The sequence below is a fragment of the Bos indicus genome, chromosome 9 (assembly GCF_029378745.1).
Source record: "Bos indicus isolate NIAB-ARS_2022 breed Sahiwal x Tharparkar chromosome 9, NIAB-ARS_B.indTharparkar_mat_pri_1.0, whole genome shotgun sequence".
In the NCBI taxonomy this organism is placed as follows: Eukaryota; Metazoa; Chordata; class Mammalia; order Artiodactyla; family Bovidae; genus Bos; species Bos indicus.
This window is the reverse complement of record NC_091768.1, coordinates 97,440,227-97,467,496: the sequence shown is the minus strand read 5'-3', so window position 1 is coordinate 97,467,496 and position 27,270 is coordinate 97,440,227. Positions and strand designations below refer to the sequence as shown.

The 27,270-nt window shown below is 48.9% G+C and overlaps 1 protein-coding gene across 3 annotated transcripts in view; it reads left to right on the top strand.

Annotated features, from left to right (window-relative positions):
* AGPAT4 (1-acylglycerol-3-phosphate O-acyltransferase 4) overlaps positions 1-27,270 on the top strand; it is a 1,411,158-nt gene that overhangs the window by 1,204,617 nt on the left and 179,271 nt on the right. For all 3 annotated transcript variants that reach the window (XM_070795610.1, XM_070795611.1, XM_070795612.1), the window contains one exon: positions 23,058-23,175. In XM_070795610.1, the coding sequence (XP_070651711.1) occupies positions 23,058-23,175 (118 nt within the window). The remainder of the gene's footprint in view (positions 1-23,057; positions 23,176-27,270) is intronic.

Genomic DNA, 27,270 nt, shown 5'->3' with positions numbered 1-27,270 from the left:
CCATTCCTTCCTCAAAATCACCCTTGAGGACTGGAATCAGTTTCTTTCAAACTCCCGTGAATGTTCACATTTTGACCTCTTCCCATGAATCATGAATGTTCTTCATGGCATCTCAGATGTGAGTCCTTTCCAGAGGTATTCAATTTACTTCACCAAAATCAACCAGAGGAATCACTGTCTATGGCAGGTATAGCCTTATGAAGTGTGTTTCTTAAATCATAAGACTTGAAAGTCGAAGTGGCCCTGACGCTTGGGTGGCAGAACGGATGTTGTCTCAACAGGCTTGAAAACAACGTGAGTCTCATTGTGCATCTCCATCAGGGCTCTGTGGTCACCAGGTGCCTTGGCAGTGAGTAGTAACACCTTGAAAGGACCCCTTTTTTCTGAGCAGTAGGTCTCAACCATGGGCTGGAAATACTCAGTAAACCATGTTGTGAGCAGGGGTGCTGTCATCCAGGCTTTGCTGCTGCTTTAATTGAGCACACGCAGAGTAGACAGAGCATGATTCTTAAGGGCCCTGGGATTTGGGGGACGGTAGATGTGTGTTGGCTTCAACTTATTACTGACTCTGTGGACATGAGTCTGAGCAAGCTCCAGGAGTTGGTGACGGACAGGGAAGCCTGGCGTGCTGCAGTCCATGTATGCAAAGAATCGGACACGACTGAGCGACTGAACTGAACTGAAGTCATCAGCTGCATTCACCCCTAACAAGAGGATAAGCCTGTCCTTTGAAGCTTTGAAGCCAAGCATTGACTTCTCCTCTCTAACTATGAGAGTGCTGATGGCATCTTCTTCTAAGATAACGCTGTTTCTTCTGTTGTTCAGTGTAACCACCTTCATGAATTAGCTAGATCTTCTCAATAACTTGCTGCCTCTTCTACATCAGCCCTTGCTGCTTCACTCCACACTTTTATGTTATGGAAGTGACGTCTTTCCTTAAACCTCGTAAGCCAACCTCTGCCAGCCTCAAACCTTTCTTATGTAACTTCCTCACCGCTCTCAGCCTTCATAAAATTGAAGAGAGTTAGAGCCTTGCTCAGGGCTTTCCCGGTGGCTCACTGGTAAAGAATCGCCTGCAATGCAGGAGACACGGGAGACATAGGTTCAATCTCTTGTTCAGGAAGAGCCCCTGGAGGAGGGCATGGCAACCCACTCCAGTGTTCTTGCTAGGAAAATCCCATGGACAGAGAAGCCTGTGGACTACAGTCCATGCAGTCACAAAGAGTCGAACACGGCCAAAGTGACTGAGCACAGCCCTGCTCTGGATCCGGCTTTGGTTTAAGGGAGTATTGTGGTTGGCTTGGTCTTCTTTCCAGATCATACAACTTTCTCCACATGCACAGTAAGGCTGTTTTCACTTTCTTATTGTTTGTGTGTTCACTGGAGTAGCACTTTAAATTTCCTTCAAGAACTTTCCCCTTGCACTCAGAACTTAACAGTTTGGTGCAGGAGGTCTGGCTTTCAGCCTGTCGAGGTTTTGGACATGGCTTCCTCACTAAGCTTAGTCACTTCTAGCTTTTGATGTAAAGTCGGAGACTTGCAACTCTTCCTTTCTCTTAGAGACCATTGAGGGTTATTGATCGGCGTAATTTCCATCCTGTTGTGTCTCAGGGAATAAGGAGGCCTGAGAAGAGGGAGAAAGGCAGGGGAACTCATGGGCTCCAGGGCAGTCACAACACACACAACATTTCTCAGCTAACTTCAAAGTCTTATACGGGCATGATTCATGGTGCCTCAGAACAATTGCAATAGTAACATCAAGGGTCACTGGTCACAGATCACCATAACCCATATAATAATAATGGAAAAGTTTGAAATATCACAAGAATTACCAAAATGTGACACAAAAACTCCAAAGTGAGCAAATGCGATTGGAACAGTGAATACCTGTGAAGTGCAGTAACGTGAGACATAATAGAACCAGCTCTGACTGTACAGCGTCCACCGTACAATGACAGGGATCCAGGGACCAGCTGAGTGACTCCTGCACACCAGACAAAGGAGAAGATGCCCACATGGAAACAGGCAGGAAAGGCTGACACACTCTTGCACTAAAACCCGCCCCCCAGGATCTCCCTGGCCGTCCAGCGGCTAAGACTTGGCACTTCTACTTCAAGGAGCACAGGTTTGATCTTGCATGCCATACAGTGCCCCAGGTGAGAATCCGCCTGCCAATGCAGGAGCCACAGGAAACACAGGTTCGATCCCTGGATCCCTGGATCAGGAAGATCCCCTGGAGTGGGAACGGAGGAGCCTGGCAGGCTATAGTCCACGGGGTCACAAAGAGCCAGATACGACTGAGTGACTGAGCATGATCCGTGCAGCACAGCAAAAAACATCCCCACCCCAGCATTGACCCTTGGAACTGCAAGGGAACCCCCAACACGCAGCTTCTCCCCGAGGACCAAAGGGTTTGGACCCCACATCTTGTGCACCAACTGTTGGGATTCCCACTGGAGGGACTGACTCCCAAAGCAGCTAGCTCTAAAAACCAACGGAGCTTGTGTGCGTGAGACCCACAGGACTGTAGCAAACCAAGAAGTGATTCTTAACAAGATGCGCAGCACTCGCCATGGCTCTCCCCACAGGGCTTAGTGCGGAGGGCGCAGGCAAAATCTCACGGTCTTTCCGTCAGAGAGGTGATCTGCCTACTTTGACAGTGTTTAGCAGGCACTTAGGGCGGGCAGAAGGCAATGGCACCCCACTCCAGTACTCTTGCCTGGAAAATCCCATGGACGGAGGAGCCTGGTGGGCTACAGTCCATGGGGTCGCTAAGAGTCGGACATGACTGAGCAACTTCACTTTCACTTTTCACTTTCATGCATTGGAGAAGGAAATGGCAACCCACTCCAGTATTCTTGCCTGGAGAATCCCAGGGATGGGGGAGCCTGGTGGGCTGCCGTCTGTGGGGTCGCACAGAGTCGGACACGACTGCAGCGACTTAGCAGCAATAGCAGCAGCAGGGCGGGCTGTGACCCTCGAAGACCAGGGAAGCCAGAGCACAGTTCCCCTGCCTTCTCTCTGCAGTCCATGATGAGTCACCAGTGGCCCCCTGGAAGGAGCCCGTGCACACATCTGCACCACAGCCGTTAAGGCTGCTGCCCTCAGAACGGATCACATACCGCTCTGATGGACAACAAGGCTTCCACTCATGAGTCCCTCTGGACTGGAGCAAACAAAGAAGCAATTTTGAGCTGGGAGCAGACCAAAAAAAAAATGCCTATCTTCCATCCTGAAAGGGGCATTTTAAAAGTGCCACCTGGGGCCCAGGCTTCTAATTTAGTGGCCTCCAGGGCTGACTGCAGCTCTTCCCAGAGGCCAGGGCAGCAGGCAGATACATCTCCCCTTTCTCCTCTCAGCCTGCTCCAATAATGGAACCGAGGCCTCAGCATCTCGCAGGAAGGAGTTTGTACACACCCAGCTTTTGCAGCTTCCACTTGAGGTGACCCCACCCACCTGGGGTCACCTGGCCCTAATAGCCAAAGGGGCTTGCATCCATGAGTCCTGCAGGACTGGAGCAAAGAAGCAGTCATTTAGGTTTTTTTTTTGGTTGCATTGGATCTTCCGTGTGGCGAGAGGGCTTTCTCTAGTTGCAGAGAGCGGGGGCTGCTCTCGAGTTGTGGTCCACGGGCTTCCCACTGCGGTGGCTTCCCTTGTTGCAGAGCCTGGGCTCTAGAGCACACGGGCTCAGTTGTTGTGGTGCTAGGGCTTAGTTGCTCCTTGGCATGTGGCATCTTCCTGGACCAGGGATCAAACCCGTGTCCCTTGCATTGGCAGATGGAGTCTTATTTATCCACTGTACCCCCTGGGAAGTCCCAAAGAAACAGTTCTTAGTAGGCACAGGAGCATCGCCACCGTCCCCTGCAAGTACCCACTCATACCCAGCAGAGAGGGAGCAGGTGCTCCCTGGAAGGGACCTAATGACATGTTTTCCCAGCTGCTGCCTGAGAATCCACTTCTAATTGGCCCAAGTGCAACTGGGCTGAGTGCCATCCTCCCCTTTGGGACAGTGACAGGTCTTGGCACACGCTCACCTGCCGGGAGCCACTAAGAACAAAGGAGGAGGCTTGGACAATCACAGAAGGCAGAGAGACAACCGGTAGCCCAGGCCAGTCTGCTTGATAATATTCAGCCCCTGAACTAGGCCGTTCGGTCAAAGCTGAGAGCTGTGTCTGTTTCATCTAAGGCACAGAAACGCCCACGGAGTCAGAAAAACAGAGAAACAGGAAAATGTTCCAGACAAAAGAACAAGATACATCTCCAGAAACAGATCTTATTTTCATGGAGATAAGTGATTTTCCTGATAGGGTAACAGTCATACATGTTCACTGAGGTCAGTAGAGCAACGCGTGTACAGGGTGCATATACAAGCAATGCATATATGTGCATATATACTTCAACAAAGAGAAACTATTAAAAAGCACCAACCAGAAATCACAGAGCTGAAGAATACAATAACTGAACAGAAATTTGCGATCCGAAGTTTCGAATGCAGACTAGATCAAGCAGGAGAAAGGATAAAGCAAACTCAAAGACCAGTCAGTGGAATTCATCCAATCAGAGGCGTATTGGAAGGGTAAAGGATGAAACAGAAGAAAGATACTATAAGAAATTTATGGGGCACACTATTTAATGAAATAGACCATGCATGAATTATGAAAAGTGAGAGTCTTAGTTGCTCAGTCGTGTCCGACTCTGTGCGACCCCATGGACTGTAGCCCACCAGGCTCCTCTGTCCATGGAATTCTCCACGCAAGGATACTGAAGCGGGTAAGCCGTTCCCTACTCCGGGGAAACTTCCCAACCCAGGGATTGAACCCAGGTCTCCTGCATTACAGGCAGATTATTTACAGTCTGACCCACCAGGGAAGCCCAAATGAAATATTGACATATAACATTTTATAAGTTTAAAGGGCACAATATATTGATGGTAAAAGAGATAGTTCATCATGAAGATATAACATTAGGAAATATTTTTTAACGCTAGTAAATATTTATTCACTCCACACAGGAGCACCTAAATATTTAAAACAAATATTTATGGAGCTGAAGGAAGAAACAGATAACCATATGATAGCAGCAGGGAATTTCAGCACCTCACTTACAACAGTAGATGTATCACCAGACAGAAAATCAATTAGGAAATGTTAGGTCTAAACTCCATGTCGTGTTTTCAGGAAGCAAGCGCTGAGCCCCTAGAGATGTGAGTGTAGGCTTGGGGGCGGGGGGTGCAGGCTTGGGGCGGGGGGTGCACTTGGGGGTCTTGCTGTGCATAGTGAAAGCCGAAGGGCGGCAGAAGAAGGGGCTTCAGTTGCAGCAGGGGGTTCAGCCCGTCCTGTGAGGAGCTCTGGAGCCAGGATGAGCCCTCAGATCTCCTCTGCATCAAGGAGGGTGGGCAGCAGGAATGCACTCCCCCAAGCACAGACCCGCCTTTGTCTGTGGACCCCCGACCCAGCAGGGAACGCACGTGACACGGGGGAGGAAGCCACTTCTTTCAGCTGAGGGCAATTCCTGGTTGGAGTCTATCACCGAGAGCTATGCGGCCAACACACCTCATGGCCAGGGAAATAGTTGTTCTGGCCAGGGTCTCAGCACGACTACAATCCACCCTTGGGGTAAGTCATGCAGACATTCACTGAGGTCGGTAGAATGATACAAGGTGCATATACAAGCAATGTGTATATGATTTCAACAAAGAGAAACTATTAAAAAGTACCAACCAGAAATCACAGAGCTGGAGAATGCAGTAACTGAACAGAAATTTGCGATCGAAAGTTTCGAACGCAGACTAGATCAAGCAGGAGAAAGGATAAAGCAAAGTCAAAGACCGGTCAGTGGAATTCATCCAATCAGAGGCGTATTGGAAGGGTAAAGGATGAAACAGAGTAAAAATCCCCCCTGACCGTCAGGAAGAGGCAGGGCTGCAGCCATAATGGAGGGAAGAGGAGCAGGTGGGTGCCTAGGCGACTCACCGTGCCATCTGTTGGTGCCCTCCTGCCCAGCCTGGAGAGCAGATGGTCAAGCTCAGTAGCCGTGCTTTAGAAGGGCAGGTGGCCAGGGGCTTGGACCCATCAGGGATGACCTGGAGTGCATGGCTGAGGGTGAGTGCCGTGAAGCAGACGCCACCTCCAGACCAGCTGCAGTGCAGGGAGCTGCGGACCCCTACTTACCTTCCTCCTGTGAACCTTCCTGACAGTCCGTTATGCTGCCAGAGTGGCAGCTCCTCCCCTTGCCCTCCAGTCTCTGGGCGAGCAACATAAAGACAGCTTCAAGTTGAACAGAATTCTTCATATATATCCCAGGCTCAGGAGTTGCAGCTCCCAGGCTCCAGAGCACAGGCTCAGGAGTTGCTGCACTTGGGCTTCGTTGCTCTGTGACACGTGGGATCTTCCCAGACCAGGGACTGAATCTATGTCTCCTGCACTGGCAGGCTAATTCTTTACCACTGAGCCACCAAGGGAGCCCTTTTTCTTTTTAAACCCTAATGCTTAAAAAAAAAAAGTTTCTTTATTTGGCTGCACCAGATCTTAGTTATGGCACGCAGGATCTTTCCATTGCAGCATATGAGATCTAGTCCCCTGACCAGGGATTGAACCCACACCACCCCCTGCATTGGGAGTAAGGAGTCTTAGCCACTGGACCACCAAGAAAGTCCCTTTTATTAAAAAAAAAATGTATTTATTTGACCGCGCTGGCTCTTAGTTTCGGCATGTGGGATCTAGTTCCCTAACCAGGAATTGAACCCTGGCCCCCTGCATGGGGAGCAGGGAGTCTTAGCCACTGGATTGCCAGGGAAGCGCTCCAAGTTTAACAGAATTTGTGATGTATTTCATAGTAGAAACATTTTTCCCTGTGGAAACCAGAGCCTTTGTACCTGTGAGGCTCAGAGCTGCGCAGACAGAGCACAGATTCCCAGGTGGGTCCCTGGGAGTTGCGGCAAGAGGGGCCGGTCCTGCTCCCACCTTTGACCCCGAGCCACCGGATTCTACCTGGTGGAGGCACAGCATCGGGTATGGTTGTCATTTTACATGGAAACAATGGACAGAAGCAAGGTGTTCAGGGAGGGATGACGGGTTCCCTCTGGGCAGCTCAGCAGAGGTGCTCGGCGGGTCAAGGAAGAGATGAGTAGACCACCTCAGAGGGATGCTCAGCTGAAAAAGACACCGATTAGATTTATCATCTCAGGGCCCTGTACTTCAACCCCCAGTTCTATAACCAGAGGCTGAGAGACGTGCCTGCCCTGGAGAAGGAGCTGAGAACAGCCACAGCTCAGAAGGCTGGATTCCCGGGTGCCCTTTGCCGTCTCACTGCGGGCTTTCCTCCCAGCTGTCCACTGCCGTTCACATAACAACAGCCCCGGAATTGGGAGACCAGGGTGGGCGGCGGGGGTAGATCACTCCCGGAGGTCTGGGTCCACAGTTCTCTGGGAGTGTAGCTCCTGAATCACTTGTTGGTTTACGTAAAGCAGCTTTGTCAGTGCTACTTCATTCAAGTCCTTGACTCTGGATGCAAAGGGTGGCAGACTGTTAGCACAAGTCCGTGTGCCTGACGCACAGCGAGGCCGAAAGGAGCCGGGAGCAGGGAGCGGTTTATTGCAGGCCCCTGCCCGGATGGCTTAGCGGGTAAAGAATCCACCTGCAGTGCAGGAGACACAGGAGATGCAGGTTCCATCCCTGGCTCAGAAAGATCCCCCGGAGAAGGAAATGGCAACCCACCCCAGTATTCTGGCCTGGAAAATCCTATGGACAAAGGAGCCTGGTGGGCTGGAGTCCATGGGGTCGCAAAGGACACTGCAGCCTGCAGGCACAGCATGCGAGGAGACGGGTGGCTCTTGGCCCAGCAGAGACGGGTCGAGCTCCCAGAAGTGTTCCAGCAAAGCACTTTTTAAAAAAGGAGGAGAGGGTCCTGGGGTCTGTGATCAGTTCATGCCCAGTTCTCTGACTGGCTGATGGCGAGAGAACAGGGCGAGGAGCAGGGGTTACCGTCAGTCCTCAGGCTCCAGGGGACCCGGGGCTGTGCGCTCAGGGTCGCCAAAAATAGTTAACTTCTTCCCTTGGGTGGGGCGTCTCACATCTGCACAGATCAGCTGGGAGAGAATCTGCCTGCAATGCTGGAGACCTGGGTTCAATCCCTGGGTTGGAAAGATCCCCTGGAGAAGGGAAAGCCTACCCACTCCAGTATTCTGGCCTGGAGAATTCCATGGACTGTACAGTCAATGGGGGTCTCAAAGAGTCAGACACAACTGAGCGACTTTCACTTTCACATCTGGGAAACAACTCAAGAAACTTGCATCAGATACTGTTATCTACTTCAGAGAGGAGTTAGAGTGGAGGATATGGGGGCCTGTCTAAGAAAGGGCCCCTGGGGTCCTGCTCGGTTACAATCCCCCCCTTTCCTTTGATACTCCTTAATTTTGAGGAGAAAAAGGTTTGAACAAGAAAAGAAATAAAGATTCAGATAAAGAGGTTAATCAGAAACTTGGCAGGGATACCCACAGGGTCCTGCTTGATTACAAGATGAGCAGACGCCTAATGACACCTAATGATGATGACAGAACCCCTGAAACGCAGCTGTGAGGTCCGTCTGCAGCCGCGCGGTCCGTCTGCAGCCGCGCGGTCCGTCTGCACCGTCATTCGACAGACAGGTGCAGCGCAGGTGCTGCAGACAACCCCGAGCTTCTGCGGCGCGTCTCCCACGCACTTCACTCGTTGGCTCTGGGGAGCAGAAGCGGCCCTGGGCTGGGGCTCAGAGCGGCTGTGGTTCCCCGATTTCCAGGCCTGGCACTCACATTCTTCCAGGGGTTCTCCTCCCCTGCCCCTCAGCAAGGCCTGCTGAGCTATAAATAATAGAAAGAGCATGTATGGGAAGTATTTTATGCCTTGTACTATAAAATGGTACAACTTTGAGGTTTGAGTTTTTTAAGGCTGAATGCTAAAAAAAAGGTCAGGCATGAGAGAGAGAGAATGGAGTAGGAAATGGCAACCCACTCCAGTATTCTTACCTGGAAAGTCCCATGGACAGAGGAGACTGGTGGGCTACAGTCTGTGGGGTCGCAAAGAGTTGGACACAACTGAGCAACAAGGAAATAAGTCCTGAATATTCATTGGAAGGACTGATGCTGATGCTCCAACATTTTGGCCACCTGATGCGAAGAACTGGCTCATTTGAAAAGACCCTGATGCTGGGAAAGATTGAGGGCAGGAGGAGAAGGGGACGACAGAGGATGAGATGGTTGGATGGCATCACCAACTCGATGGACAGGAGTTTGAACAAGCTCCGGGAGTTGGTGATGGACAGGGAGGGCGGGCGTGCCGCAGTCCCTGGGGTCGCAAAGAGTCGGACACGACTGAGCAGCTGAACACAGAGAGAGAAAAAATGAAACACAACATTGAAAAGCAAATGGTGGCACACCTGAGCATGTGCACACATACACACACACACATGCCTCACATACACACACTACACATACCCCCTCACACACACACACTACACATACCCCCTCACACACACCATCTCTGCCTGGCAATTCCCTGGGTTTCCAGTTAGAAGACGGGAAATAGCTGCAGAGCTCCTCTCAGTCACCAGGTGGCGCCAAAACCTTAAGGGAAATCATACTTTGCAAGTACTGGTAGCCAAAGTGAAGTGAGCTTGACTTCACAAGGGTTCACCCCTTTCAACTAACAACAAGGGCAGGAGAATCAAAACACAGAAGCAGCATTTCTGGGTGAAGTGCAGACTCGAAAGACTGAGAGCCGGGTCCTACCTACAATGTAATGAACCCTTTATTCACTGATGGGTTAAAGATGGAGGCGGGGAGGGGGGGTGTATATATTGTCCGCAGGACAGGAGATGGATCACCTGCTCTGTCTGATCGCCTCTTATCAAACGAAGCAGCTTCCAAACATGCATGAAGTGTCAGCACGTTGCAGGTGCTTTTTAAAAATATTTGTTTGGCTGTGTCGGGTCTTAGTTGGGACACTCGGGACCTGTCGTTGCAGAGCGTGGACTCTCGTTTCGGCGTGTGGGCTTAGCTCCTCTGGCATGTGGGATCTTAGTCCCCCACCGGGGACTGAACCCATGTGCCCCGCATTGCGAGGCGGATTCTTAACCACTGGACGGCCAGAGAAGTCCCGCGTCAGCACATTCAAACTGATGGCTGTTGTTTTCCAAGTTCACGTTGAATTTCTTTCTGCAGAAATTAAGTGTACCTCTCTTATCTGATCAGCCCTGTCCTGTGAGGAGTCCAAGGCCAAGCAGAATGGCTTTGAAGTCCAATAGGCCTGGTCTTAAGAGTGAGTGTCGACTGGGACTAGCTGCAGGGGTTGATGGGGGTCAGCTTGGCTCATGCTGCACAGCTGTTCTGTTAGACACCAGTCTCCGTGCTGCTGGGAAGTCAGTTTGTAGGTGTGGTTAACCTCTGCCACGAGTTCGCTGACTCATGTCAAATAGATGACCCACAATGTGGGTGGGCCTCATCTAATCACCCGAAGGCCTTAGGATCAGCCCTGTCATAAGGTTCATGAAGCAAAGACTGAGGTTTTCCAGAGAAGAAGGAATTCAGCCTTGTGATTATAACTTAGAAACTCCTCCTGCATTTCCAGCTTCCCCTACAGATTTTGAACTAACCAGCTCCCACAATCCCATGAGCCAATTCCTTAAAGTAATTCCTCCATATTTTATACATATGTATGTACACGTGTACATGTACATATGTACATGTGTGTGTATATATATATATATATCAGTTTAGTTCAGTCTCTCAGTCGTGTCCAACTCTTTGCAACCTCATGAACCACAGCATGCCAGGCCTCCCTGTCCATCACCAACTCCCGGAGTCCACCCAAACCCATGTCCATCGAGTCGGTGATGCCATCCAACCATCTCATCCTCTGTCATCCCCTTCTCCTTCTGCCCTCAATCTTTCCCAGCATCAGGGTCTTTTTCAAATGAGTCAGCTCTTCGCATCAGGTGACCAAAGTACTGGAGTTTCAGCTTCAACATCAGTCCTTCCAATGAACACCCAGGACTGATTCCCTTTAGGATGGACTGGTTGGATCTCCTTGCAGTCATATATATAAACATATATGTGTGTATATATATATCTCCTATTGTTCTGTGTGTTTGGAGAATGAACCCTCAACTGACACATGAGCTGTAGTCATCAGTAAGTGAATTATATCACCTCTCCAAGACATGCTTTCCTCATCTGTAACGTGATGTTGTAAAACCAAAAGGATTTAATGAATAACGCACGCACCGTGCCTAGCATGGATCCTGATCAATCACGGTGTATACTAAGCACGATATTCTTCCCTCATCCATCCTCATCCCAGCACACACACACCCCCACAAGTTTACATCAGGCTGCAGAGATGAGACGCACACTTCCAAGACAATCTGTGCTAGAGCACACGCGCGCACACAAACACACACAATTCCTTGTCTCTGTGCTGACTGCAGTGTATGCAGATGTCCAGTCTCAAAGGGTCGTCCACAGACCAGCTACTAGGGCATCACTCAGGAACATGGTGAGACCTACTGATCCAGGGACTTTCCTGATGATCCAGTGACTGGGCTCTGAGCTCCCAACACAGGGGGCTCAGATTCAGTCCTATTTTAAAAAATAAATAAATGAATTGTAAAAACCCTGGTGATCCAGAAACTGGGAGGAGACTGCTGGCTTTGGGGGTGGGAGTTGAGCGAGGGGGGGCGGGGTCTACAGCAACCGGTGTTTGAACAAGCCCTCCAGGTGCCCCCACGGGCTGAGAGCCACTGCTGTGCTGACTTGTCAGCGCTACAGAGCAGGGACTTCTTTTGTCTGTTGTCTGCAGATTCTCTTTTGTTTACATATTCCCAGTACCTAGAACAGTGCCTGGCACATCGCAGGCATCCACCACATGTTTGCTGAATGAAGGGGTTTCTGTGCCAGCTCGACCAAAAAAAAAAAATAACAGTCGGCTTTGTACCAGCATATCTGCACTTCACACAAAGGACAGGCTTGTTCTCTGCTCCAGCTCCCTCTTTGCGTCAGGGATGCCTCCACATTCCAGCTCCTGTCTGCCTTGATCATTTTAGTCTTGACCGGCCTGAGCGATCCGTGGACTCGAGACCTCCATCATCCAACATCCAGCTCAGGTTGCCTTCCCCACCTGACTGCAGACTTCCCCCATTTGCCTATTCGTGAGGCTAGTGAAACACAAAGAACTTTAAAATTCCCATTAAGTGATACCCTCATTAATTATCTCACAGCTTAATATTTAGGCTGTCCTCTTTCCCCACCCATCTCAAAGCATGCTCACAGACATTTTTTACCTTCCTTCCACTCCATGAAGCAGACCGAGGTCCCTTGGGACAGGCAGGGCTGTATAAGATCTAATCCCACAGTGGTGCCTTGTACTGATCGCGCCAAGAGCAGAAATCACCTCTGGTACTGTCGTCATCAAGAGTATCCTTCCAGACCGAATCTGACGGCATGACCTGGGAAGTCTGGAGCTGAGCGCTGGGAGTATAGCCTGGCAGCTCTCCCTGTCCATTGCCTGACACTCCATTACATTCTAGGACTTAAGTGATTTCCTTCTAAATACACGTGGAGATAGATATATTCGCAGTATTTACTGATTAAATATATGTATTATATAAACTAATGCTATGTAAACACACAGCTGCTGTGCTCTGCTCAGTGACATCAGTCGTGTCTGACTCTTTGCTACCCCGTGAATCATAGCCCAGCAGGCTCCTCTGTCCATGGAATCTCCAGATAAGAATACTGGAGTGGGTTGCCATTTCTTCCTCCAAGGGATCTTCCCGACCCAAGGATCGAACCCCTGTCTCCTGCCTCTCCTGTATTGTAGGCAAATTCTTCACCAGTGAGCCACCAGGGAAGCCCATAAATACATAGATCCCCCCCAAAAAATGTTCAGTTCAGTTCGGTCGCTCAGTCATGTCCGACTCTTTGCGACCCCATGGACTGCAGCACGCCAGGCCTCCCTGTCCATCACCAACTCCCGGAGTTTACTCAAACTCATGTCCATTGAGTCAGTGATGCCACCCAACCATCTCATCCTCTGTTGTCCCCTCCTCCTCCTGCCCTCAGTCTTTCCCAGCATCAGGGTCTTTTCAAATGAGTCAGCTCTTCATATCAGGTGGCCAAAGTATTGGAATTTCAGCCTCAACATCAGTCCTTCCAATGAACACCCAGGACTGATCTTCTTTAGGATGGACTGGTTGGATCTCCTTGCAGTCCAAGGGACTCCCAAGAGTCTTCTCCAACACCACAGTTCAAAAAGAGAGAGTAATAAATATTAATAGTTCCAAGAATCTTTGTGCCTGAAAGGGAACCGCAGTGTTCCAACTCACCGGCAGGGGGCGCGCTGCTCACAAGCAGTGCTCTTGGACTAGAACATTTGTCTGCTGGAACCTCCACTCTGCAGAGGCAGGAGTTTTCAGTTAAAGATGTGGCAAGTGGGTGCTATCTGGGCATTCAGTTTTGATGATAAAGGCGACACTTCACAGTTGGCGTTCACCTGAAAACACTCTCATCTGATTTCAGCTAACTAATTTCAGAAATTAATGCTAATCAGATCCTTTTTGGAAAATAGATTTAAGTTGACTTTTAGAAGTAGGATATTTGTTGTTGTTTAGTCACTAAGTTGTGTCCAACTCTTAGTGACTTCATGGACCGTAGCCTGCCAAGTTCCTCCGTCCATGGGATACTCCAGGCAAGAGTACCGGAGTGGGTTGCCATGCTCTCAATGAGAGAGTCATTTCCTAGGCAGGTTGATAGGCAATCTAGGGGTCCCCAAGGAGAGAGGGGTCTAGAATTCTCAAGGAGGAAGAAAGGACAAACTTTTTTTCTTTCTAAACATTCCTTAGGATTATATAACGATAATGTATCCTGCCTAAGGACAGTCTTTGGATTCAACCTTCTGTTATCTTAAAATGTTAATTATGGGAGTAGACCTGGTCTTTACAAGGATGTATCTTGCCTGAGGACCATGTTATCTTAAAATGTAAATTATGGGAGTAGGTCTGATGAGGTCTTTACAACATCCAGATATTCTTTGGATTATATAACTTCATTGTTAACACTAGCAAGCGGGTACTCTTTCTGCCCCCTTCTGATGCCTATGTCAAAAGCTTTCTCTATCTCCTTTATACTTTAATAAAACTTTATTACACAAAAGCTCTGAGCAATCAAGCCTCGTCTCTGGCCCCGGATTGAATTCTTCTCCTCCGGGGGCCAAGAATCCTGGTGTATTCGAGTGATTCAACAACAACCTTTCATCCTCCAGGGGTTCTTCCTGAGCCGGGGATCAAACCCTCAGCTCCTGCATTGGCAGGTGGATCCTTTACTGCTGGGCCATCAGGAAGCCCCAGGGTAAACAGATGTCACAAATAAGTTTCCTAAAGCTGGAAAGATGACATGCATACAAACAATCTCCCAAGTTGTTCTGGTGTTCAGCCACTTGGTCATGTCCAACTCTTTGCAGCCTCATAGACTGCAGCACACCAGGCTTCCCTCTCCATCACTGTCTCCCAGAGATGGCTCAAATTCATGTCCACTGAGTCAGTGATGCCATCCAGCATCTGTCCTCCCCTTCTCCTCCTGCCTTCAGTCTTTCCCAGCATCAGGGTCTTTTCCAATGAGTCAGCTCTTCGCATCAGGTGGCCAAAGTACTGGAGTTTCAGCTTCAGCATCAGTCCTTCCAATAAATATTCAGGACTGATTTCCTTTAGGATTGACTGGTTGGATCTCCTTGCTGTCCAAGGGACTCTCAAGAATCTTCTCCAGCACCAAAGTTTGAAAGCATCATTTCTTCAGCACTCAGCTTTCTTTATGGTCCAAATCTCATATCCATCCATACATGACTACTGGAAAAACCATAGGTTTGACTACACAGACCTTTGTCAGCAAAGTGATGTCTCTGCTTTTTAATACACCCAGGGACGGGAAGCCTGGTGGGTTGCCGTCTATGGGTCGCACAGAGTCGAACACGACTGAAGTGATTTAGCAGCAGCAGCAGCAAGTTCGTCGTAGCTATTCTTCCAAGGAGTAAGCGTCTTTTAATTTCGTGGCTGCAGTCTCCATCCGCAGTGATTTTGGAGCCCTAGACAATGCAATCTGACACTGCTTCCGCATTTTCAAGTAGCTCTAACTTGCATCTATATCAACAGTGTCTCCTAGGCACAGATTTTAAAATCTCTCTGAGGGCACTAGATTTACCTGCATTTTTCAAAGGAGATTCCATTGGTCTTTTCAGTTTATACAAACCCCACAGTCTGATGGTGTCACCTCTATAAACACAAGATGAGGTTGGTGATGTTGATGCCTTCGGGGTGCCCCAGGCTCTGTGCTAAGAGCCTTCATGCTTATATTCTTGACTCACAGCCACCGCTGTGAGGTGTGAACTGTGTCCTTCACACAGGTGACCAGAGACTGGAGCTCGGTGTCTGTCCACGGTTACACGGCAAGCGAAGAAGGAAGCTGGCATTTGAGCCCAGGGATCGATGCCTCTAAGCCCTGCTCTGAACCACTTCTCAGGATGCAGGCAGCTCTAAGCGTTCACTTAACCATCACCACCTACAAACAAAGCCATGGTCACTGCTTGGGCCACAGGTTGTCTATCATGCCAATAGTTGACCTTGCTAAGATGGATTTTGAAGGTATATAGGAATTAGAAGAAACTGCTGATTTTTTAGACATTGACTGTGTAAAAAAGGGGTTTCCCTGATAGCTCAGTTGGTAAAGAATCCACCTGCAATGCCGGAGGCCCTGGTTTGATTCCTGGGTGGGCAAGATCCACTGGAGAAGGGATAGGCTACCCACGCCAGTGTTCTTGGGCTTCCCTGGTGACTCAGTTGGTAAAGGATCCACTTACAAGGCGGGTGACCTGGGTTCGATCCCTGGATTGGGAAGATCCCCTGGAGGAGGGAAAGGCTGCCCACTCCAGTATTCTGACCTGGAGAATTCCAAGGACTATGTAGTCTATGGGGTCAAAAAGAGTCGGACACAACTGAGCCACTTTCACTTTCATGTAAGAAGAGAGACCGTCCCATCCCACCCTCACACATCCTGCCCCCCACGTGCACTCACGCACGGTCCCCCCGCGTGCTGGATGAACACAAAGCAGGCACAGGGGTCTGTGCGGTGCACCTAACTGTCACACTGCCCTGTGGGAGCCGCAGTCAAGCTCACGTAGGAAAATGGTGCTGAGTCACCTCCTGGCACACACTGCCAAGTCCCTGGTTTACAGCTTGTTGCCTAAAAGCATGAGGGAGGGTGAGTTCATCCAACTAGACAGGCTCTTAGTGTCAAGTGAGGTGCTTCCCAAGCCTGCCTGTGCCCCCACGAACCCCAGGGCATTTTTATAAATGTTTATTTATTTGGCTGCGTCGGGTCTCAGTTGTGGTATGTGAGGCCTTCCGCTGCAGCGCCTGAACTCTCTGGTTGTGGCACACGGGCTCCAGGGCACACAGGCTCAGTAGTTGGGACACTCAGGCTTACTCGCCCCACGGCACATGGGATCTTAGGCCCCCCGCCCAACCAGGGATTGAACCCGCATCTCCTGTGTTGCAAGACAGATTCTTAACTACTGGGCCACCACGGAAGTCCCCACCCCACCCTCAACCAGTCACATTTCTGGACTCCACCCTAGAGCTACTGAATCCACATCTCCAGGTTGTGAGCACAAGCAAAGGTGTGCATGTGTGTTTTTTAAATCCCTAAGTGATCCCATAGCAGTGGGTACACCCGACCACTGCTTGCGATCATTGCAGAAGGATTAGGACATCGGTACCAAGGATGCTCATAAAGGATGCTGAGAAAGGTGTCGGTGGAGAGGCTCGGTGACAGCACTTTTCCCCCCGGTTCGCCTGGACACAGAGAACCCACTAGAAGGATGACCCAGCGCTTGCTTCTTGGCTCCCCGACGTCAGGTGGGCCCGCAGCAGTGAGGTGGCCCCTGACTGTCCTGCTTCCAGTGGATCCAGTTGGGTGAAGCAAGAGAAGCAAGAATGATGTTGACATGGGCATGGAGGCCCCCGAGGGGATTGTGGTGCTCTCGGGGGCTCTGTTCTCCCAACGAGGAAGGCAGCCAGCAGCCGGGGGAGCGGGCTGGGCAGTGAGACAAGCAGAGATGAAAAGGACAAGGAAAAGCCAGCCTCGGCTCTGACAGTCATGGCCTCATCCACGTCCCCTTGAGAACAGTTGCAGCAGGTCAGGCAGAAGCAAGGGGGTGGGGGCGGGAGGCGCCGCTGGGCTCCGAGGAGCTGACGTCCAGCCCGCGGCCTCAGCCTTTAGAACCACTCTGTGACCTTGCCACAGCCTTCAGCCCTGAGTCCTCTTTGCTATTTGTCACATCACAGGAAAGGGCTTCCCAGGTGGCTCAGTTGTTAAAGAATCTGCCTGCAGTGCAAGAGACCCGGGTTCAATCCCTGAGTCAGGAAGATCCCTTGGAGAAGGAAATGGCAAAACCCACTCCAGTATTCCTTCCTGGAGAATCCCATGGACAGAGGAGCCTGGCGGCTACAGTCCATGAGATCACAAAGAGTCAGACATGACTGAGCATCTGAGCACAGAGCAAATGCAAACTATTATACAGAGAATAATAGTTTATCCAACCTTGTTGGATAAACAGCAATGTTCTACTTCAACTACCCTGGTGGTCCAGTGGTTTAGAATCTGCCTTCCAATGCCGGGAACCTGGGTCGAATCCTTGGTGCAAAAACTAAGATCCCACCTGCCACAGGGCGACCAAGCCCGTGGAAAGCGATGCAGACCCAGTGCAGCCAAAATAAAGATAACAAATGAAATTTAAAAGCACTGGCCGCATACCAGGTCTAAATATTAAAAAGCAAAAGCAACAAGCTCCTACTGTTTAGCACAGGGAACTATATTCAATATCTGGTGTTAAACTGTAATGGAAAAGAGTATGGAAAGAATATATATGTATATCTGAGCCCAGCTTTCTTTATGGTCCAACTCTCACATTCATACACGACCACTGGAAAAACCATAGCTTTGACTAGACGGACCTTTGTTGGCAAAGTAATGGCTCTGCTTTTTAACATGCTGTCTAGGTCGGTCATAACTTTTCTTCCAAAGAGTAAGCGTCTTTTAATTTCATGGCTGCAGTCACCATCTGCAGTGATTTTTAAACTACAGTTGATTTATAATATTGTGTTAGTTTCAGGTGTGCAGCAAAATGATTGAGTGATGCGTATATCAATTGTGTGGTCAGTCTCTCAGCCACGTCTGGTTCTTGTGACTCCAGCCCTCCAGGCTCCTCTGTCCATGGGCTTTCCCAGGCAAGAATACTGGAGTGGGTTGCTGTGCCCTCTTCCAGGGGATCTTCCCAACCCAGGGATAAAGCCTGTGTCTCCTGCATGTCCTGCGCTGGCAGGGGGATTGGCCAGTGGATTCTTTACCATCGAGCCACGGGGGAATCCTTCAATACATATGTGTGTGTGTGTGTGTGTGTGTGTGTGTGTGTGTGTGTGTGTGTGTATAGATACATATTCTTTTTCAGATTCTTTTCCATTTAGGTTATTATAAGAGATTAATATAGTTCTCTGTGTTATACAGTAAATCTCTGTTATCTATTTTATATACGGTAGGCGTATCTGTGAGTCCCTCCCCACCCCTCTTTCCCCAGTGGTAACCGTAGGTTTGTTCTCTGTGTCCCTGAGTCTGCTTCTCCTTTGTAAGTCAGCTCACTCGTCTTGCTGAGCGTCTGTATTCTGCGTCCCGCCCGGCCGTCCCGGCGCCCACGGCCTTTGCGGGTCGGGGTCTGCTGTGTTGCGTCTCTGCCACTTTCTCTCATGGCAGCTTGTTTTCTCCTGTATTTGCTGACTTTTTTAAACTTGTGATCCCAGGTTTCTTGGAGTGTTATTTGTGTTTTTTGTTTGTTTGTTTGTTTTTGAGGTTTGGCTTTTTTAAGAGCATTACTCTACAGAAAATATTTTTGCTTCAGCTAGGTTCTTGGCTATACTGTCAAATCAACTTTTTGGCATGAGGCTCTTTTAAGGCTTAATCAGGTGGTATGAATTCTTTTCACAGATTTCTGTGCATGAGGTGTGTATGCGTGTCTGTAAGCCAAGTAATGGGAAGATCCACCTTCCACCTTGGCTCTGGCCCAGGTTCCACCTCTGCTTGTAAAGACCAAGCCCTGGGCACCCTGGGATTAGGAAAACCGCCCCAATGCTAACATCAGATTCCTCCCTCCCTAAACCAGCAGAATTTTCTCTTTCTCATCCTGAGCTTCAGGGATTTTCCTGACGTTCCCATCAAGTCAACCATTTACTTAGCAAAGACGTCTGTTGCTTTCCTACTTATTCATCCAGCATCTTCAGGTATTTACACCTGGGAGCAACCGCCTTCAGCATGCAGGCACCAGATTGCTGAAAAGCGGCATTTTCCAATTAGTCTTCGGTCAGTAACATAAATTTCTCTGATCTTTATGTCCCTAGTAAGCAATTTTAAACCATCACTACAGTATTACAAGCTCCTGGACCTTAACAGAAAAAAAAAAAGAAGCTAGGGACATAGGGTCAGGAAAGACATATACTGGAGATACAAACCTACTTATTAAATCTTGTGACATTCTCATTCATCACAGCTTTATCACTGGGCTGTCGGCCAGGAATAGTCTTTACATTGTCCCAGAGCCAAAGGAAGTCCTCTGTGTCCTGCGGTTGCTTCTTTGTGTTATACTGAGTCCGCTTTATTCTAACTAAGTGTTCGAAATCACGTGACACCCTCTGAGTTATAAAGGACGTTTACCTTTGTGAAGAGAAGGGCCGATTAAGAGGAAGGAATTGGTTTCACCTCGATGACCACCATCGGGGAGATGCCCTTCTTGGCTCACAGGGCTCGATTCCGGATGACTGTCAGGTTGGCACCTTCATGGGGTGTGTCATTTGTCCGTTGACTCAGCTAAAATGTACTGAGTGCCCACTGGGTGCAGGCCACTATGCCAGACAGACACTGGAGAGATGAGGGAGACACAGCCCTGACCTTGGCCTTGGATGAACTCACTTTCTGTTGGAAGTAACAGAAATATAAATACTCATTACCATGAAACCATGAAATGCTGCATCTGAGATGTAAAGACAGGTATTTCCCTCCTAAGTGTGCTTACTGTTAAGTCGCTGAGTCATATCCGACTCTTTACGACCCCATGGGCTGTAGCCCGCCAGGCTCCTCTGTACATGGGATTCTCCAGGCAAGAGTACTGGAGCGGGTTGCCAATTCCTTCTCCAGGGGATTTTCCTGATCCAGGGAATGAATCTGTGACTCCTGCTTGGCATGCTGATTCTTTACTACTGAACTACCAGGGAAGCCCATTTGCTTCCCAGTACTTCATTCTTAAAAGACTGAAAACTCAAATATTTCAAAAATACATAGACTCTGATGATGACACGATACCAGTTGGATTGGTATCTGGGGTGAAGGACACTCGCCAGGTTCCGTGCCTGACCTAGGTCCCTCCCTGCACGGTGGTTTCAGGGGGCAGCTGCTGTACTCACTGAGGCAGACATTGCTGACCACCGCCCTCCCCACCTCCGGCCTTCACTGTCTTCACTCTCACCATGTAGAAAACCGGCTAAGAGGCAGCGGTGCTGGGCGGAGTTTGATCCTCAAAGCGCAAGGCTCTGGGCCAGAGAATCTCTGGTTTGGGTTTCCGTCCTCCAGGTTTCCCAAATCTTTGCATTCAGTCCACCCTGGTACTGTTTTATACAAGGTGAGCATCCTGACACCCGGCCCTTGGCTTTTTTACTACTCAGAAGCTTCCTTGGTTTGATATCTGCCTGTCTTCTCCAGGTTACCATGAGGATCCACTGGAATAAGGGAAATCAAAGTGCAAAAAAATAATGTGCTGTAAATTTATAAAGCTTTATCAATATTATTATTAGAGTAATATCGGAGTGTTAGAGCATTTTGTATTATATGGTTTCTTTACTAACTTATATTTAAGCCATTTTTCAGTTCAGTTCAGTTCAGTCGCTCAGTCGTGTCCGACTCTTTGCGACCCCATGAATCGCAGCACGCCAGGCCTCCCTGTCCATCACCAACTCCCGGAGTTCACTCAGACTCACGTCCATCGAGTCAGTGATGCCATCCAGTCATCTCATTCTCTGTCGTCCCCTTCTCCTCCTGCCCCCAATCCCTCCCAGCATCAGAGTCTTTTCCAATGAGTCAACTCTTCGCATGAGGTGGCCAAAGTACTGGAGTTTCGGCTTCAGCATCATTCCCTCCAAAGAAATCCCAGGGCCGATCTCCTTCAGAATGGACTGGTTGGATCTCCTTGCAGTCCAAGGGACTCTCAAGGAGTCTCTCAAGACTCTCTCTCTTCTCCAACACCACAGTTCAAAAGCATCAATTTTTCGGCTCTCAGCCTTCTTCACAGTCCAACTCTCACATCCATACATGACCACAGGAAAAACCATAGCCTTGACTAGATGAACCTTTGTTGGCAAAGTAATGTCTCTGCTTTTGAATATGCTATCTAGGTTGGTCATAACTTTCCTTCCAAGGAGTAAGCGTCTTTTAATTTCATGGCTGCAGTCACCATCTGCAGTGATTTTGGAGCCCAGAAAAATAAAGTCTGACACTGTTTCCACTGTTTCCCCATCTATTTCCCATGAAGTGGTGGGATCAGATGCCATGATCTTCGTCATTTTTAGTAGTGTCTTAATCTAAAAATGGGCTTCCCACCTCCCAGTGCAGGAGATATAAGAGACATGGGTTTGATCCCTTGATCAGGAAGATCCCCTCGAGGAGGGCATAGCAACCCACTCCAGTATTCTTGCCTGGGGAATCCCAGGGACAGAGGAGCCCGACAAGCTACAGTCCACAAGTCTGCAAACAGTCAGGTGCCACTAAAGCAACCTAGCACGCAGGCAACCTACAAATAGGCCTGGGAATGTTTTAAGAGTCATCACAGATTAATAAAATGACTTGCATGTTTGTATTAATTTTAAAGCATAGAAGAAAATTTTTAAATTCCGTAGAGGCCAAGATGGAGGGGTTCTGTTTGGATTACCATTTGAAATATATTTCTAGACCACAGAGTTCTTGTACTGAATCCAAAAACGTCCCAACTCTTTCGTTGCACGTGTCACTCAGCATTGAAGTAAGTGAAGAGATTGTAGTGTCTGAACAGAATATCTGCAGTGGCGCCCTTGAAATCCCTCCTCCTTTCTGTGGTCTGAGTCAGGGATAAGTCATTCCTCTGACGTGAATGACATTAGCAAATATTTCTGAGCGCTTGTTGTAGATGCCCAGGTCATTCATAGCATCACTTAACGGGTGTCAGACACTTGTTTTTTTGCTTCTTTAAAGACATTGACCCACTCGATCCTCAGTACAGTGCACTGGAGAGGTCGATTTCCATCTGAGATGGGAACTTTCAGGGAGTTCTGCAGTGTTCCCAAACCCGCCTACCCGCGTAGGGATTTGAACTCAGGCAGCTGGCTCCAAGGCCCCATCTTGACCTCTGGCTGTTCCTTGCTCTGTCACATCAGCTTCACCTCCCTCTTCCTGCCCCGTCTCATCGGTGACCACATTCCTGTCCGGGTGCAGGAATGCAAGATAGTAAGACGTTGAAGAAAGCTGAAAAGCGAAGATTTTGGAGTCACAAAGACTCTCCTACTTACCGGCTTCAGGCAGTGGTTTAACTTGTCTAATCCTCGATGTAAAATTAAACCCAATGCACACACCTGAGGAAACACCTAACGAGAAGGGTTTCAGAGCCTGTCTCACCCTGCCCACGTATTCAGCACCCGAGAGATATTATTTATCACTAGTAGTCAAAACAGCACAAAGGAGGAGCTCAAACCACAAAGCCACATGGTCTTTTCTTGCCTTGTAAGCACAGGCCACATGCCAAGAAAACTGTGTCGGGGCCTGTCCATCACTTGTCAAGAGAGTTTCCCTCTGAGCTTCTTGCCTGAAGGCACCTCCATGTCTAAGAATTTCCAGGACAGCGTTTCAAGGAACCCTTGTCCAGCCCACTATGCAGATCTGACTGTCTCTTCCCTCTGTCTTCTCTCCCCAGGCCTACAGAGTCAATGAGAAGGCGGCAGAGCAGGCCCGGTGGGAGGAAGCCTCCAAAGAAACAATCAAGAAGACCACCAAGCCCTGTCCCCGCTGCCACGTGCCGGTAGAAAAAAACGGTGAGTCTGGGCTGACCGAAGAGCGCGGCTGCGGTGGGCTCTCCTCGGAGGGCAGCAGAGAAGTCGGGATCTACAAGGGCTTGCTAGCTGGGGAGCTCAGCGCTGGGGCTTTGGGGCCATCTGGCCAGGGTTTGAATCTCAGCACCCACGTCAAGCTTCTTAACCTCCTGAACCGCAAGTCCTCGTCTGTAAAATAGAGATGCTAAACAGAAGCTGCACAGCCACCGTAGGATTAGGTGCAGGACGGATGGCAGATGCTTCCCCGCGCCTGGTATAGAGACAGTGCTCAAGAAACACGAACCGCCCTTATGTTACTTACTATTAACATATTGAACTCTCCTGGAGAAGGGAATGGCAACCCACTCCAGTATCCTGGCCTGGAGAATCCCATGGACAGAGGAGCCTGACGGAATACAGCCCACAGGGTCACAGAGAGCGGGACATGACTAAGTGACTGACACTCACAGGAAACTCCCCAGTCTGCCGTCTCCCTGGAGCGCTCTGATACTGAGATACTCATCGGCTGGGGCTGAGAGCTGGCCTGTGGTGAGTGAAACCCCACCCGCAGCCCCAGGGTGGGCCCTGCAGCCACTCTTTCCTCTGCTAAGGACTATATGGAAAGTCTTTTGTGGGGCTGGAGAAGACTCTTCAGAGTCCCTCGGACTGCAAGGAGATACAACCAGTCCATCCTAAAGGAGATCAGTCCTGAATGTTCACTGGAAAGACTGGTGCTGAAACTGAAGCTCCAGTCCTTTGGCCACCTGATGTGACAAGCTGACTCATTGGAAAAGACCCTGATGCTGAGAAAGATTGAGGGCAGGAGGAGAAGGGGACGACAGAGGATGAGATGGTTGGATGGCATTGCCGACGTGATGGATATGAATCTGAGCACACTCTGGGAGATGGTGAGGGACAGGGAAGCCTGGCGTGCTGCCGTCCATGGGGTGGCAGAGGGTTGGACAGGCCTGAGCAACTGAACAGCACCAACCGAAGACAAATGTGAGAGCACCACAGGTTAAGTCCTTAGAATGTATCCACTGAGTCATCGTTATGCCTTCATGATCTGGAATGTTCCTGGGCCTGCAGTAGCCTGGCCTGGACCTGTAAAGAGAAGACAACACCAGAATCAGAGGAAAGAGCCTCCCTGGTCCTCACGGGCTGAGCAGGTTAAGAAAGCAGCCCAGGCCCTTTCACCAGAGAGGAGGCACAGCGCCGAGAAGCATGGGCCGGTGTTCTGTCTCGTGGGTCCTTAAAGGATGCAGATTCAACAGTAAGAGACCCGCTCTGCTATTTTCAAAGGTCAGGAACCCTGGCTGTCTATCCCCTGGAGCCCAGAAGGGCACCTGATAAATAAATACCCTGGTGAATGTAAAAGGAGCTAGGAAAGGAGAGAGACACATACATAGATGCTTTTCTAAAATACGGTAGAGAAAATGAGCTGGAGAAAGACCCTGGGGTCAAGAGACGGCTTCCTGGTGGAGATGATGCCTGAGCCCAGAATGAGAATCGCTGTCACGAGGCAGGCAAGCCTCCAGGCAGCCGGCAGGTGCAAAGGCAGCAAGTGTGACCCGTCCACACAGCGCGTGCAAGAAGCCCAGCTCGTTCCTGGGTGAGGACGAGGAGCCTCGGCTGAAGCGAGTGGGCGCGGTGTAGGGCCCTGCGTGACCCGAGGGGCTTGGACTCGGTTCTCTAAGGCAGGGCGCCACTCGAGGGCCTGAGGCCGAGAACCCACGGGCTCAGATCCGCCTTGAATCAGACCACACCTGCACCCCCCAGAAGATGGAATCGAAGGCGTCAAGTGCTTCCTGAGCAGCAACATTTCCTAATCTGGTTCTTTCTACGAAATACTGTGACGTACCGTGTACATGGAAAGCACTGATGTTTCACCTGTAGGCTTTTTTTTTTAATGTTCTACAACCGCTTTTAACGTTCACAGAACGTGTGTTCACGTTACCAGCACAGCATATCCAGGATCCTCACCGTACACACAAATCTGTCCTTTGGAATCCTGATCGCTGGCACAAGGTCCGGGGCCACGTGTTACAGAGTATTCTCAGAGTCAATAACAGTGAAAACCTGGGGCACGTGTGAGTGTTCTTTAGTGCCGCGGGGACAGGCAAGCTTTCAAAGAACAAGGCAGAGATATATATATTTAAAAAACAAAAAGTGCACAGAACGTATCGTTGAGCTAAAAATGCTTCTTTGCAATTTTGTGTAGAGTGTGATCCTGAAGGATGAAGGGAGAGGTTTTTGTCTTCTCAAAATTCTGTTTGAATCAACTGGAGATGCATGACTATGTTTAGAAAGAGTCAGGCCAGGGCAGAAAATCTAAGAGACTGAGATTAAGCAGAACTGGATTTAATTTCAAGGAAACCTGATTCTCCCACTGGCTTAGAGGTCACACCTATAGATTTTTAACCTATGAACTGAAAAGCTGAACCTTTCAGCTAGTTCATGATAGTCTAAACTGTTCTAAAGGCTATCACTACAGCCTAAACAAACCTAGGCTCTATTAGAAAAGCTAGTTTGTGGCTCAGATGGTAAAGCATCTGCCTACAATGCAGGAGACCCAGGTTCGATCCCTGGGTTGGGAAGATTCTCTGGAGAAGGAAATGGCAACCCACTCCAGTACTCCTGCCTGGATAATCCCATGGACGGAGGAGCGTTGTAGGCTACAGTCCATGGGGTTGCAAAGAGTCGGACACGACTGAGCGACTTTACTTCATAGAATGTAAAGAATCTTTCATTCAAGTATTAAAAAGTAAAGAAAAAAGAGAAAACATTTCATATAACAGTGGAAAGGGAGAGACAATCTGTAATATTCTAAATACTCACCCTAATCAGTGGGATAAATGATCACGTATTTCTAACACTGAAAGTTATATAAAACTAGTATTTTTTTTAAAAGCTAGTTTCACGGTAGTTTTCCACCTAAATGTTTCATATTTAACTGAATTCCTAAAGAGTAGTTCTACCTTCAGCAAAGCTGTCATGATCATGAGAATTCTCACCATTTTAAACGCAGGCTAAACCTTGCGCTTGCTCCCATAACACCCTTCAACCTCTGGAAATTCTTCCTTCACTTCTACCAGTTCTGTCTCAAACCAGTGAGATCCTGGTTCCATTCCCTGATCAATAAGTGTCTGTTGCCCGTTAAATCTGCCTTCGGCTTGTTCCAGAACTTCAGCTCTCTCATTAAATCTGATGGCAGAGTGTCCAGCCCAGGCCATGGTGTTGGCTCTGCACAGTCTGGGCTTTCCATGGTTTGAGCATCGGTCAGGAGACAGAGTTCTCTAAGAAGAAAACCAGATTTTCTCCATCCAAATATCCATAAATCAGTGTGACACCAGGAACTTCCCCAGTGGCTCAGACAGTAAAGTGTCTGCCTACAATGCGGGAGACCTGGGTTCAATCCCTGGGTTGGGAAGATCTCCTGGAGAAGGAAATGGCAACCCACTCCAGTATTCTTGCCTGGAAAATCCCAGGGACGGAAGCTACAGTCCATGGGGTCACAAAGAGGTGGACATGACTGAGCGACATTTACTTTTAAGCTGGCGAGATTTTTAGAGTTGGAGTCCCTGACATTTCTCCATTTTATGGGGTCTAAAATACTCCTTCTGTATTACATACCAGGAAGAAAAGAGAGTTAACAAAATGATCGTCTTCATTCCTGCTATTTCCTTTTTTTCTTATTCTGCTATGCCACTGTGAGTCCAGTTTCTATAATAAAATCTTACTTGTTAATGCTAGTGCTCAAGATCCATTAAGATTTTAGTGTGATAGGAAAAATTCTCAAGCTTTCATTCAGCCTCCCTTTAATATTCAGCTAATTTGAATGCATTGCTTAAGCATTCTCTATGATATTCCAGAAAAATTTAAGTGATTATACAGTATTACACTATTAAATTATTGAAATCCTAAGTGTACAGTCAGTAAGTATGTGTTGAAAATACTCAACCCTGTAATTGTGTAATCCTAATTGGAAAATATTAAAAGTATCACAATGAGTTTTTCCCTTTATTTTCCACATATGTAAATGCTTAAATGCCCTTTAAAGCAAACCAAAAAGAAGCAGAAAAGTATGGGATTTTAAAT